This window comes from Pipistrellus hanaki, assembly GCF_964339955.1.
Source record: "Pipistrellus hanaki genome assembly, chromosome: 7".
NCBI lineage: Eukaryota > Metazoa > Chordata > Mammalia > Chiroptera > Vespertilionidae > Pipistrellus > Pipistrellus hanaki.
This window is the reverse complement of record NC_140509.1, coordinates 69,458,721-69,474,017: the sequence shown is the minus strand read 5'-3', so window position 1 is coordinate 69,474,017 and position 15,297 is coordinate 69,458,721. Positions and strand designations below refer to the sequence as shown.

General features: G+C 40.8%; 1 protein-coding gene across 1 annotated transcript in view; it reads right to left on the bottom strand.

Annotated features, from left to right (window-relative positions):
- The window catches only part of LOC311626038 (uncharacterized protein), a 36,415-nt gene that overhangs the window by 11,919 nt on the left and 9,199 nt on the right, over positions 1-15,297 (bottom strand). The window contains exons 7-10 of the mRNA XM_084890863.1: positions 15,158-15,274; positions 8,877-8,978; positions 6,398-6,625; positions 4,014-4,144 (exon numbers count right to left, since the gene is read on the bottom strand). Of these exons, the coding sequence (XP_084746989.1) occupies positions 4,014-4,144; positions 6,398-6,625; positions 8,877-8,978; positions 15,158-15,274 (578 nt within the window). The remainder of the gene's footprint in view (positions 1-4,013; positions 4,145-6,397; positions 6,626-8,876; positions 8,979-15,157; positions 15,275-15,297) is intronic.

The window sequence follows — 15,297 nt, the reverse complement described above, 5'->3', positions numbered from 1 at the left end:
GGCGCACAATTTAAAGCTTATGAATTGTTTATTCCTGTGATTTTTCCACTTAATACTTTTGGGCTACAGTTGACTACAGGTAGGTAACTGAAACCAGGAAATCAAAACCGCAGATAAGGGAGGACTACTCTGTATACCACATTTTCTTAGTCCATTTATTCATTGATAGACATTTAAATTGCTTCCTTATCTTAGCTGTTGTAAATAATGCTGCAATGAACATGGGAGTGCAGATATCTTTTTAAGATATCATGGAAACTTCCTTTGGAAACACCCAGAAGTGATATTGCTGGATCACATGGTAGTGCTATTTTTTAAGTTTTTGAGGAACTATCATGCTGCTTTCCATAGCGGCTGCACCAATTTACATTCCCACGAGGGTGCCCCCTACCCCCCGCCCAAGGTTCTCTCCAGCATTTGTTATCTAGTCTTTTTTATAATAGCCGTTTTACTAGATGAGAAGTGATACCGTGTTTCCCCGAAAATAAGACATCCTCCGAAAATAAGACCTATGGTAGCGCATGGAAAGATAAGACATCCCCTGAAAATAAGACCTAGCGCAACTTTGGGAGAAAAAATTTATATAAGACAGTCTTATTTTCGGGGAAACAGGGTATCTCAGTGTAGTATTGATTTACATTTCCTTAATGATCAGTGATGCTGAGCATCTTTTCACATACCTCTTGGCCATTTGTATGTTTTCTTTGGAAAAGTGTTCAGCAGACTGATGAACCTCAGAGGGAAGGCTTGGTGGGTGGGTGGGAAGAGCTCAACCAAAGAATTTATATGCATATATGCATAACCCATTGACACAGACAATGGTCTGGTAAAGGCCTGGCATTTGGGGAAGGAGTGAGTTAGAAGTGACGAATGGGGGCAAAAAAGGTACATCTGTATAACTTTCAACAATAAAGGTCATTTCTTTAAAAAAAAACAAAACAAAACACAAAACTGTTTGTTTACACCCTTTGCCTATATGGAGTCATAAGGACTAGAACTCTGCACACGAGGCTAAGAAACTTGTTCCAAATTTAATAGACAAGAAAGTACCATTAAATGGTTTGAGGATAGAGGTAACAAGATCTGCATTTTCTTTTATAGGACATCACAGTACAAAATGTACTAATATGGTTAAAGACTAAGTATAGGGAGATCATTAGGAAGTCATTTCAATAGTTGAGATTAGAGACAACATGAGTTGGGCTAGATTGGTGCCAGCCAGTATGGAAAGATAGGAATAAAAGAACATTTGTTAATGCTTAATTTATTTACTTTTATCATATTACCAGTTGTCCCAGAAAAGGAATTAAAATGCAATTTTGAAAAGTGAGATCTCAGAATATGTAATATTTATCCATATTTATTTTGTATTGGCACCACACAGAAATAATTTAAAAATGGTTACTACTAGTTATTGAAGAATAGCCAAGACTACGAGAGGTGTTAAATGAATGAAAATGTGGTGCCATCTGCTGGCAATAGTAATGAAATATCTTTCTTTGAGTATCAAATCTAGACCATTAATTCTATCAATTGGTACAAAACCATTCCAATCTCCTAAAAATATATCCTTGTAAAACACCACAGATAGAAGAACACATTTAAACTTTGTTTTAATGCATTTACTTAAGTGACCATTTGATAGTCTTTCCCTTCATTTGCTTCAATTCTATAGGAAATGCACAGAAATAAACTTAACACATTGAACCACTTGAAACATATTTATCAAGTCTTTCCAGATCAATATTTTTTTAAATCTGTTTTGGTCACCCCATTTTCCAGAATAGTACCTGTACATCAAGCATTGCTGGAAACCAAGATCAACAGTAATTAATATAAATGTGAGAAGTCCTGCAGATGGCTGTTTGGACTCCTTTGAAATTTACAGGGTGAATTTCCATTCTATGGCCTACTGCTGACTCAATGGCCAAAAGCAAACACTCCCAAAACCTGATAATCTTACTGTTTACTATAAACATTACCATTGATATGTCTGTTTGCATTCCTAAAAGGCCATTGTGTAGTCTAGTAAGTAAAAGCAGCTGGGTAAAGGACACTTGACTGTCCTAGTCAAGTTCACCCTGGCCTCCCGCCATAATAATTAAAATTAAAATTAATCTTGTCCTGTGTGTATCATTTGTACATCAGCTGGCCGTGGCCTTTCACAAAGCATGTCAAACTCAAGAGCTAACATGGGCCAAATAAACAAGGTTTAAGTTTATGTGGGCTGCAAAAAAACAAAAGTTTCAATTTTCATAGAAATGTAGTTTTATTTCAATAGAGACATGCTGAAAACAAATGACTGAAATAAATGAGTAATCGTTAGCATAAAATAACAGGACATTTTAATAAAAATTAATATTTTTCTTGAACATTAACTTACCAGACAATGAATAACTGCACAAATTAATAAGCATAACACAAATAACTCTATTTCTCTTGTTCTCCAAAAGTGAAATATTTCCTGTTGCATGCACCAAACAAGTCAGTACAAGACTAATGATGTGGCAATCGGCTGCTAAATATTCGATGCTAGTATTGGTGGAAAGAAATGGTGCACCTGCATGTAAGGTGCATAAGGGAAATGAATGCAACATGATTGTAATAACCAGTAATTAGTGAAAATTGTAGTTCGTTATTAAAAATTATGTATAACAGGATATTGTAAAAATTAAGTTATGAAATTTTTATTAAAACGTTTCTTACATACTGTTATATTGGCTGGGCCACAAAAACATTTGTTGTGGGCTGCGAGTTTGACATGCTTGCTGTAAATAATAGGTTCTCAAAAAATGTGTTCAATAACTGAATGAAGGCAAGAAATGGAGATATAACTGGTGAAAAATAGAAATAGAAAACAAGGCTCTTTGAAGTGGGGATTTTCTGGAAGCTCTTGGATATTTGGTTCAAGTGAAGCCCTCACTGGTTTGGCTCAGTAGCAACAGGATCTGCCTGAGGACCAAAGGGTCCTGGGTTCAATTCTAGTCAAGGGCACATATCTCAGTTGCAGGCTCCTCCCAGGCCTGGGCCCTCATCAGGGCAACCAATTGATGTGGTTTTCTTACATTGATGTTTCTGTCTTTCCCTCTCTCCTCCACTCTCTCTAAAAATCAATGGAAAAAATATCCTGGGGGGAGAATTTTTAAAAAGAACCAAATACAGTCACTTTATAATGGAAGTGATAATAGAGGGGCTCTTAGTAACTGAATTTCTACCATGAGAAATGGAAAAAATAAGAAATAGTTATGATACAAGGAAATATGAGTAGATAATTACGAAAAATAATATTAAACTTTGTCTTAATCAAGGTGGCTCTATAAGCAGTTACAGTAGCTTGTGTAGTTTTGAAAGCAATTCCAAAAGAGAAATTTCTACAATAGAATTTTGAAAATAAGTGAGTTAACTGACAGGAATCTCTTAGGTGTATCAGATATTGTTTTGCTTATATTAAAAGTAAGAGAGCTACTTTCATCATACTTCATATTTCTTTGGACTACACTTGATTTAAACCACTTACACAGTCCTTCTATATCACCTCCTAGATTGACAATTAGATTAGACTTTAACGATTCTGTATAATTAACCTCATCAACTAATTATCTTATGGATGAGAAAGAAAAATTTGAAATTCTAAACTGACTCATGACTATTTTGCTTTTACTCACACATTTTTCGAATTATAGACACAGTAGGGAAAAAATTTTTCTGTTCACTAGTAAGAAGTCAGAAGACTAGAATTTGGATCTGGTTCTCCCACTAACCAGCTACCCCATGACCAGATTCAGCCCCTCAGTGGATTTGATGGTTTCTATGTTACCTTCCAGCACTGATTTCTGTGATTTTATAATACATATTTACTTTTCTATTAAATATTTCCAAATGAAATGAAAAATAATAAAGCTGTCTTGAAACTTAGAGCTGATAGTGGATCTAATGCAATGATCTTCTGCAAAATTTCCCCAAGTGAAGTAAGTTCATGCTCATGATTGAATTTGTTAAGTCTGTCTGTTTACCTGTTGGGATGATTACAAGGGATCCAGTTCACTTGAGGGTCAGGGATATCTTCCAGGTATGGGTAGATAGATTCCCTATTGAAGTTCCAGCCATAAAGACCATCTTCTGGAGTCACAATAATATGTGCACCCTGTTAAACATGTAGCTTAATTAAAATATTTCTCAAATAAACAAACAACTGAAGAGGGGCCTGCCTGCAAGAGGACCTGAGGAAATGAGTGGCTTGACGAACAGCCTTCAGGTGTATTTTTTTCCCCCTTTTGATCTTATTCCTTTGCTTTCTATACTCTTATAATTTATTTTCTTTGCCCAACCACTTGCATTTTCCAATCCTGATATCATCCTTTATTTATAACTAGAGGCCCAATGCACGAAATTTGTGCAAGAGCAGGCCTTCTTTCCCCCAGCTGTCTGCACCGGCTTCTCTCTGGCACCCAGGACCCAGCCTCCCTCACAGCCCTGGCTTTTTCCAGAAGGACGTCGGTCTAATTAGCATATTACGATTTTATCATTATAGATGTTTTCTTTATTTATTTATTTATTTTTTTTTTTCTTTCCTAAGCAGGAATAGCTTTCCAGGCTGCTCACAAGTTGACACCCATTGCAGTTGTTAACTATAACCTAGCTCTTCCCCAGATCACCCCCTCCCTGAACTTAGACCAACTCCTGTACCTGAGTGTGTGGAATTGATTTATAACTCAAATTCTGTTTTACTTTTCCTCTGCTCCGGCCTTCCCTGCTCTATACCTTGCAAACATGATTCCTGCTTCTCAGGAGGGGGCCTATATGGACAACCTGGGCATCTTCGGGTGGGAGAGTCACCCTGGAAGCTGATTTTGTATCTAAAAGAATGTGTATTGATAGATATGTTATATGTATATACCTGTGACTTTGATCACATTGCACATATCTGTCAATAACTGAGTTATGAATATCTTATTTAAACCACATAATTAACCTTAAACCTTTCATTTAACTGAAGGACTTACTGTGCATTAGCATATGTACTTTTTACAAATTGGTAGTTATAGAATAGTCTCAAAGATGTAAATTATAGTGTAGAGAATATAGTCAATGATATCATAATCACTATGTATGGGAACTTGAAATATTCGGAGGGACCACTCTGTAAAGTACATGATTTCCTAACAATTATGCTGTACACCTGAAACTAATACAGAATAAAAAATAAAACAATAAAAAATATATACTATTATCTAATTACAATAAAGTATGAAGTGTATAATAGATAGCTTTATATGGATTGTATACATATATAAAACACACATTAGAGCGTATAAATATTATGAAGTATCTTGTCATTAGAATGAAGTTTGAAGTATATAATACATATTGTTAAGTAGTTTGCAACTTAAGCTTGTTTTGGTGTTATAAACTAACCCAAATCCCTACACACCCTTAAGAAAACAAGGTGCACCAAGGCCACTGATTCTCTAAAAATAGCACGTGGCCCCTGACCTATTTTGACCTATTTATTCTCCACCCTCCATCTGTAGCAGAAAAGAGCAACAAAGTCGTTGAACTTATAGCAAGTTTCTCAAAGAAGTGCTGCCCCTGAATGATAACCAAGCCGTTCTTTTCTTATATTTGTCTCACTATTAGGGAAGTAACAATGACCCTTTTCTAATAATTTTTGGAAAACAAAAGTTCTTGGCTACCCTGACATATATGTCTTCACCTACCTTAATGTTAGGGGCAGAAATATTACTCATGCTCTGCTATCTGTGATTGTTCTGTTCAAATTAGAGAAAGCACATTCTAACCAGGCTGAGAGTAGTAAACCCCGGACATGGGAGTTAATTCAGGAATGCAGCCCACTCTCCTTTTACTGAGAACCTCCTATTATCTGGGAAAGATTAACAACCTTGTTGTTGAAGCAATGGAATCCCGGAAGCACCCTGCCCACTAGTCCACATTGCCAGTAATCTGTAACCATTTTACCCATTTTTATTCCATTTGCCTACTCCCCAACACCTATAATACCCAATTTTATTCCTTTTTCCCACTTTCCCATGTAATCATTGTCCATCTACCCCATAAGCTGCTGGTTTATGGAAGGGTGCTGTGTGGATGACTGCTGCTCTCCCACACTGCCAGCAGTATGGGAATAAACAGTCCTTTTCTGAGTGCGAATATGTATGTTTGTCGCTTCCCGCCCACCTGATTTCTGCCACAACAAACCCTTTGTCTGCTTAATTGGCTCAAGTAGTTGCAGGCAGCCCAAACCCAGTAATTGTCCGGTTTCATTAACACATGCAAACACATACTCGGACACACATTTAATTGACCCTGATAATGGACTCTGTCTCTTGGGACCCCACTCTCTCTCCACATAGAAGCCAGCATATTCAAGAGGAGGTACCTGTTTTGCTGCTGAGGTGATTGCTCCCTCCAAAAGGTCCTGATTTCTGCTCATTAGCCCCAATGCCATTTCACGGGGCACTGGTGTGAGGGTGACATTCGGCAAAATCACTGCATGCTCATAAACAGCTGCAATAAAGGTGTCCAGGGAGCTGGCTTTTAAGACCCAGAAAACTAAAATTGCCACACAAGCCAGCAGCTGAGAAATAATCATGATGAAGTCCAAGGACTGTGGAAAAACAGAGCAAGCCCTAGTGTTTATAGAGAGAAATTACAATGAAGCACGTGGTTCTCAGAACTTAGTGCTTTAAAGACAAATCACAACATCTGGCGTTAAAAAAAAAAAAAAAAGAAAAAAAAAAGCATGATGGCTTCACATTATAGCCATAATGTAAACACACTCTGTATAACACTCCTTACTGCACTTCTGAGGGCTGTGAGAACAGGATTACGCAGGCTTCTTGCTGTGTGGACAGCTGTCTTCTCCCCAGGTGTAAAGTCCAAACTTTCTGTTTGTAAAAACTCCGGTCATCAGATTTAGTGCCCAGCCCACTACAGAATGACTTCATCTTAAGTAATTTCGTCTAAAACCATCCCATTTCCAAATAAGGTCACATTCTAAAGTACAGGTGGTTAGGACTGCCACGTAGGAATTCTTAGAATTCATGCTTTAGAACTTTATAGGTGTAAATACTTTGAAGACCAAATAGCTTTGCAATTTTGATAGCAGTATCACTATCAGAATATGAATGTCTAAATGCTAAACTTTATTCACTTTAGTTGCTTCAAAATGGAGAAGCCAGGACAAAGAGGAATACAGAAGGGTCATTGCTATATAAAAATTGCCTTAAGATTTAGTGGTTTAGCAAACATGTGTGATCTCCTATTTCCTGTGGGTCCAGAATCTGGGCCAGGGTAGCTGGGTGCCTCTTGCACAAGACTGAAATCAGGCTGGGGCCTGGGCTGCAGTTATCCCAAAGCTTGGCTGGGAAGGATTCACTTCCAAGCTCCAGGCTCATATACATGGCTGGTGGCAAGCTCAGGTCCCCATCGACTGTTGCCCAGAGATGTGAGTTCCTTGCTTCAGGTCTTGCTCACACTGTTGTTTCCGGCTGCCCTAAGAGCCAGAGAGCAAGAGAATCCTCCCAGGATAGAAACCGAAGTCTCTTAGTTAATCTAATGTGGGATGTCACCTCATCACGTCAGCTATATTCTATTCATTAAAAGCAAAAACAGATCTAGAGACAGAGAAGCATTGATCAGATGCTCAAACCTCAGAGGGAAGGTAGGGGAGGGGGAGAGATCAACCAAAAGACTTTTATGCACGCATATAAGCATAACCAATGGACACAGACACCAGGGGGGTGACGGCATGTACGGCAATGGGGGGGGGGGCAATGGAGGAATATGGACACATATGTAATACCTTAATCAGTAAGAAATTAATAAAAATTAAAAAGCAAGTCAGTAAGTCCAGCCCACACTTGACACAAGGTCATACATGAATGAGGCAGAGATCTTAGAGGCTGCTGACCATAGGGTTACTAGGGAAGGAGAAACAATGACAAGGAGAGTAAGAGTAAGGACTAAAGCACATGTGTCAAACACAAGGCCCGCGGGCCAAATCCAGCCCGCCAGGCCTTGCAATGTGGCTCGCACCGCGCTGTCATCACTGCACTCCGCTGTCAGTTTATGACATTGTCAGTTTATGACTGTTCAGTAAACCATTCGGCCCGCGATTTAGGCTGGATTTTAGATTTTGGCCCCTTCTCTGATTGAGTTCGACACCCCTAGACTAAAGAGAGAAACAGAACTAGTTGGAAGAAAGCATAATAGAAAATGGGGGGGGGGGGAATGCTTAAAGATTTTGATATAGAATAATTAGGCAAATTTTGTTTCAGTTGCAAATTAAGTATAATTTTTTTATATTTACAGAACTATTTATGCTTATCCATTTTATTTATATATTTTATTTTGGATGATGTTACTATAGTTCAATTTGCAGATGGATATGTCTGAGGTTTTTGCTTCAGTACTATAATAAATTTATTCTGTGGCTACCAAGGTAACCAAGAGGCTGTGACTGCCCCACCCTCCTCAGTCTACGGCAAACCCTAACTTCCTCTACTTGCTGACCTCCTTTTGGTTGTCCATTCCCAGATGGTTGGGAATCCACATACTTCACAGTGAGACGTAATGTGTACATAACAATTTATAAAAGGAAGTTCTGAAATAAAAGCTGAAACTGCCATGAGCTATAAAGAGGTTTAAAAAATTACTTGTTTGATGCTATTAAATTAAAATAATACCAGGAAGCTCCCATTGGTATCCAGTCTGACATATAAAGAGCTTGAAAGTTGCCTCTCCCATCTTCAGAAGGAAAAAAGCTGAACTGAAAAAATCAATCATTTTTCTTAGATCCAGCAGAGAACTGAGGTCACAAGATAAACTTTGCCCCAAAATGAGAGAGAGAGGCTTACCTGGAGCAGAAGTCCACTGTGGGAGCCAGCACTGATGTTGACATAAAAATGTCCAAACCTGTAGGGGATTTTTCTGCGTTTATTTGAGCCAAACCTGATGACAATTGCCAGGAAGCAAGATCTCAAATGCTTGGGTGAATGACAGCTTTGTAAGTTTTCCTTTGGAATTAAGGAGGGACTAAAAGGAAGGTGACGTGAAGGCAGGAGAAAGCAAGGCAGGGATTGGGTTACAGGATGGTTAATAAGATCATGTGCTCTCTGGAGGGTGGTTTTGCTTATGGCCTTCTGGGCATGTCCTAGCCAAGTCTGAAAGGAGGCATTTCAAAGATGTGCTAACCTAGATTCGCAGCAACAGTGGGCAGGTCTTGCTTAAGGTCGGGCATGGCTACTCACCATGACCTGCCCAATTAGGAATTTAAGATCGTTCTGGGAGGTTACTTTCCACAGAACCCCTTTTTCGTCCACACTGGTATGACCACTTCAACGGTCCTTGATGAATTGCTAGAGGCTCAGAGTGGATTAAACTTCAGAGTCAAAAAATGAGGGGAATTTAGTGTTAGGAAAATGCTCACACTTTTGTGAGTTTTACCTCCAAGAACCCCCAACAGATTCTCTGGGCAAACGATTGAGGAAAACAAAACAAAACACCTCCGGCCTCACGCTTCCTAAAGAAGGAAGAGAAATAAATCACTTTGAAATAAGCTCTGAGCATTTTGTTCTCCTTATCAAAAGCCTGCCCTTAAGGGAAACTATTTGCGGGAACCTAACCAATCTGGGGAAAAGAAATGTCTTAAAATTTGAAACCTGCTGGCCTTCCAGTATCAAGGGGGAAAGTAGAACTTGTGAAGGTCACAGTCCAGGGGCACTGGCTCACTTCAAAACAGCCTTAATCATTGGTCTATGTCTCACCACCACCACCCCCCCACCCCTCCACAGCTGCCCCCTCCCCCGCTTCCCCTCATCTGGAGGGGGATTAGGTGAGAAAATGGCTCTAAACTGGCCTGCTTTGGCTCACTAAGTCAGAGAAAGGGGGGTCCTGGGGACAGAATCGGGGGTTTGCTTGGGATGAAATGCCACTGTCCATTGCTGCCCTGATTGCAAGCCTTGTGAGGTCCCTTAGAGTTTAGGAGATGCATGTCTGTGGGGGGAGGTGAGAGAGAGGGGTAAGGTGTAGGTGTACTCATGGGAGGGCTAGCAAATGCTGGGACCTTCATTTTGGGGGGTTTTAAAGGCTGGACATTTAACCCAGCTGGCCTGGTTCAGTGGCTGAGCTTCAACCAATGAAATGAACCAGGTCACAGTTCGATTCCCAATCAGGGCACATGCCCCAATTGCAGGCTCAATCCCCAGTGTGCCGATCAATGATTCTCTCTCAACATTGATGTTTCTATCTCTCTCTCCCTCTCCCTTCCTCTCTGAAATAAATAAAAATATATTTTAAAAATAATTTTTAAATGCTGGATTTGTAAGAGAGGATCTCAATGGAATATTCATCAGCTTTATGTTGATGTACCAAAATTGGGTTTATTCTCTTAACCTCATCTGTCCTTGAATGTGGCTGGTAAAAGGCACTAACTGGATCTCTTCTATCTCCCTTGAGTAGGGTGATTTAAGCTACTTACCTTCTGGTTGGGGAGTAGGAGGAGTGCAAACCATTTACTCTTTTCAAATGTCTTTGGTTTAGGGAAAGATAGGATTTACTGGGTGGGTGCAGATGCTAGATTTTCTACATGGCTGCAAACTGCTGTTTAACTGTCTGCCTCAGTTTCCCTATTCCACTTGTCCTGGTTTACTAGCCTATCTCGAAAGCAGCGGCCACCTGGGAGACACAGACTCAGGTAGCAACCTAAATTGCATTCCCCAAGACGTAGGGGAGGACTCCTTTTATACATTCCAGCCCATGTTGCAATTAGATGTTTTATGTAAATGAGGTATTCAAATTCTGCAGCTTTTATTGGACAGGGCAGGTCCCAATCTATTGATAGAAGGATAAAATGAGGGTTTCCCTGAGTGGTTGACTCAGACAGTGTAAACAAGTGGGGATAGTATGGAAAGCTGAGAGTTCAGTCTGAGGTTCTTCTGGGTATACAGAGTATGTGAGGTGCTCCTGTCAGCAACTCACTGGCTCTTTTTTTTTTTTTTTTTTTTTTAATGAAATCTTTATTGTTGAAAGTATTATATATATCCTCCTTCTTCCCCCCAACCCCACCCCATTGACCTCTTCTATGTGCCCCCCACCATGTGCCCACCCTCTCCCCAGGTCTTCACCACCCTATTGTCTGTGTCCATGGGTTATGCATATATGCATACAAGTTTTTTGGGTTGATCACTTTCCACCCACTCTCCCCCATCTTCCCTCTGGCTCTTATTCTTTATAAAATTTGGGCCCTCAGCCTGGTCGGTGTTGCTCAGTGATTGAGCTTCAACCCAGGAACCAGGAGGTCATGGTTGGATTCCTTGTGAGGGCACATGCCTGGGTTTCCAGCTCAGTTCCTAATAGGGGGCATGCAGGAAGCAGCCAATCAATTATTGATGTCTCTATCTCTCTGTCCCTCTTTCTTCCTCTCTCTTTAAAAATCAGTAAAGAGCCAAAACTGGTTTGGTTCAGTGGATAGAGCATCGGTCTGCAGACTGAAGGGTCCCAGGTTCAATTCCGGTCAAGGGCATGTACCTTGGTTGTGGGCACATCCCCAGTAGAGGGTGTGCAAGAGGCAACTGGTCAATGTTTCTCTCTCATGAAGTTTCTAGCTCTCTATCCCTCTCTCTTCCTCTCTGTGAAAAATCAATAAAATATATTTTAAAAAATCAATAAAGACATTTTTTTAAAAAAAATTGGGACCCAAGGAAAGTCCATCTCAGCAAATAAATTCATTTTCAGGGTTCACATCAAATGAATGATAATCCTCTGGGTCCACAATGTTAATACTTAATGGCTAGAACAGTGTCAATTTTTTATTGATATTAATCTACGTGATAGAGCTGTTTACATTCTAACTGTATGAGTTCAGAATGAGTCACCCCAAGATGCGCCACTCTGGCACACAGATTGTTTCAGGCTGAAAGCTATTGAAACCCAGACAGCTCAGGAAAGACTTTTGATCTTCCTGCTGTAGGCAGTGAGACAGATAGGAGCAGAGCAAGGACGCTGGGCCAGGTGCAGAAGGTCACGAGGTGAAAAGGCCTGTGTGTCTAGCAACCGACAATCAATTGTATGGTGGGACCTTGCCCCCAGGGTGACTTTTCCCCCCCTAGCAGATCTCTGGTCATGTGGTTTGGACCCCCTGACCTTTCCTCTCTAGAGATAACATCTTTACCTCTGTATTTCTACTCCAGGCCAAGATAAGCAACAAAACCAGCCAAGGCTGACATTCGGGCCAGCTGCACTGAGTAATGACCCCCTGCCCTGGTGCAGGCCAATCAGTCATTGTGATAAGCAGAACGGTGAGTCGAGGTGTTTTCCCTGGGTCATGTCTCACGATGCTGAAGAATGACCTACTCAGCCCCGAAGATTTAAGTGTGGAAATTTTATTATAAGCAGATTCAGACTTCCTGCAAAGGAAGAGGGACCCAATAATGGGCTTTCCATTAAAGCCTTATAGTCCAGGGGTATATATTTGCTACCAGCCTGCTCGATGTCTACCTGATTGATTCCCTCATTGTTCTTGCCCAGCAATGGACCTAAACTTTTTCTGTTCCTGTGCTGACCTTTTTCTGTTTCTATGTGTTCATACATCTTGTTTACTTGTGTTTCCTGTTTCTATGTGTTCGTATATCTTGTTTACTGCAAACCTCCCTTGGCTTCCCATGCCTCCAGCTTTGAGTCCATAAACATTTTATTATTTCTGCTTGGTTGGTTCCTGTGGTTAGGCTGGCTCAAGCTGCCATGTCTGCCCCTGCCTATGTTTCACCTGCCTTTGTTTTCCCCTGGACCCTTTCCCTGTCTGCCTGTGTTTCAAGCTAACGCCTTTCAATTGGAGACCACAACCCTGAAAGGACACACCTGGGAAACTGCTGAATGGCCCATTAAGATCTTTCCCTAGGACCTCCCCTGAAATCTTTACCCTTAAAACCTTATAGTTTGGGCTAGACTTTGAAATCTTTTTAGCCAAACCCAAGTACTAAGGTTGCTGAATCCAGTTTGATCTGACCCCACTGGTCAGACACATGGTGCCTTTCCTGTCACTTTACAACATTTCCCCTTATTTCTTAAAATAATTTAGACCAAGGACTTGCTCCAGGAAGGGAACTATCATCATAGATGACTATATCTATACTAATAATAGAGGAATATGCAAATTGTCTATGACACTGTCACAGTAATGGCTGAACAGCAGGCTGTGTGGGGTGATTAGGCTGGCAGGGGGGTTAGTGAGGGACGACCAAATGACTGAACAAGCAGGCTGCATGGGGTGATCAGGCCAGCAGGGGGGCAGTTGGGGGTGACCAGGCTGATGGGGGTGGGGGGGGGTCAGTTAGGGGCAACCAGGCAGATGGAGGGGGCAGTTGGGAGTGACCAGGCAGATGGGGGGCAGTTGGGAGTGACCAGGCCGATAGGGGGTGGGGGACATGGAGGGAGGGGTGACCAGCAGAAAGAGGCAGTTAGGGGTGATCAGGCAGGCAGGTAGGTGAGCAGTTAGGTGAGCAGTTAGGAGTCTGTGGTCCTGGATTGTGAGATGGATGTCCAACAAGCCAGCAGGCAGTGGACATCCCCTGAGGGGTCCTGGATTGGAGAGAATGTAGGCTGGGCTGAGTGAATTTCATGTACTGGGCCTCTAGTTTTAATATAAACTAAACAGAATTGACTGGAGGAGCTTAGCTAAGTCCATCTGCTCAATGTCCTCTTTGTGACCCACTGTTTCAAGATGGCTTAATATTGTACACAATAACTCTTCATATCCCCATGAATTGCCTTATCTATCCCTCCTTAGCTCTAATTGGCATATGTATCTCATTTTGCTTTATGTCTTTGGAGTTTTCATGCTTATGTAAATTTCCTATGTACATTTATTAAAACTTGATTCTTGTCTGGCCCACGTGGCTCAGTAATTGAGTGTCAACCTATGAACCAGGAGGTCCTGATTCAACTCCCAGGAAGAGCAGAGCAAATGCCTGGGTTGTGGGCTTGATCCCCAGTGTAGGGTGTTCAGGAGGCAGCTGATCAATAAATTTCTCTCATCATTGGTGTTTCTATCTTTCCCTCTCCCTTCCTCTCTAAAGTCAATAAAAATAAACAAACAAACAAACAAATAAATAAATACTTGACTATCTCCTACTAATATACTGTCTGTCTTAAATTATTTGAACAGTTTGAGGGCTCAGAAACCTCATTTCTTTAACACTATCCTTTCTCTTTTCTGTCCACATCCACTCCTTTCCTTAATCATTAAGCCAATAGGTCATCAGATTGTGGTAAGCATCAAACTATCTTAAGAACCAATCTGTAGGTATGTTGACCACAGAAACAGTGTTGTCAAGCTGAAGTTAACATCTTGACTTAAATTGTGTTTCAGCCACAAGCCTATGAAAGCTAACCAACTCTGCTGATCACATATTCACAAACCAGACAGAACCATGCCTGGTTAACATATACAATCATCAACTACACCTACCCTGGCCCCAACCCATCAGTAGAGACTACATTCCAACTCCTTTAGCCACCATAATGAATGATTTCTCCCCTATATAACCCATCCCCTGGAAGCCACCGGGAAGCCAGGCTTTTGAGCACTATTTTACTTGTGACTCTGGGCTTGGTGTCATTTCCTCAACTAATAAGCCCTTACTTTCTTGGCTGCAAATTCCTGTTCCTCTTTGATTGGACTTTGATGCGTGTAGGCAAATAGTCTCCTTTGGTCTGTAACCCCAGCCAGAAAAACTAAGCTAGAAAGAGAAAAGTTTCCCCATCCCCAACATAAACAATACATACATTTGCCATGGGACTCAATACAACTATTTTTATTTTGTTCTCTTTGGTTTTTAATATAAAATTTCTAATTATTATGATGCAGCCTGAACTGTTTCTCATTAAAAAAAAAGTTATTTTGCACACCAATAAAATATACTCTGTTGCCTCAGAAATACCAGTTGAATGGCTTCATTTTTCAAAGAAAGATCCTTGTTCACACATCTATTGTTTTTTAAAAAATTCCTTGGTTGTTTCAGCAAATTTATAACATCTCTTATAAACAGACACTCAGGGGTCTCTCTCTTTTTTTGTCTTTTCCCTTTCTTTTCCAGGCTAATCCTGAAAGGGAGGAGGTAAAGGGGGATCATTGTGATTTCCCTGGTCCCTGCCCTAAACGTGGAGGGTCCTTTTCGAACACTCTTCCATACAGGGCCATGACTAAGATAGGCAAAGGGGCTCCACTTCTGCTCTGCAGACGTCCATCTCTTGAAACCTGATCAGAGAAAGCAAAGGATT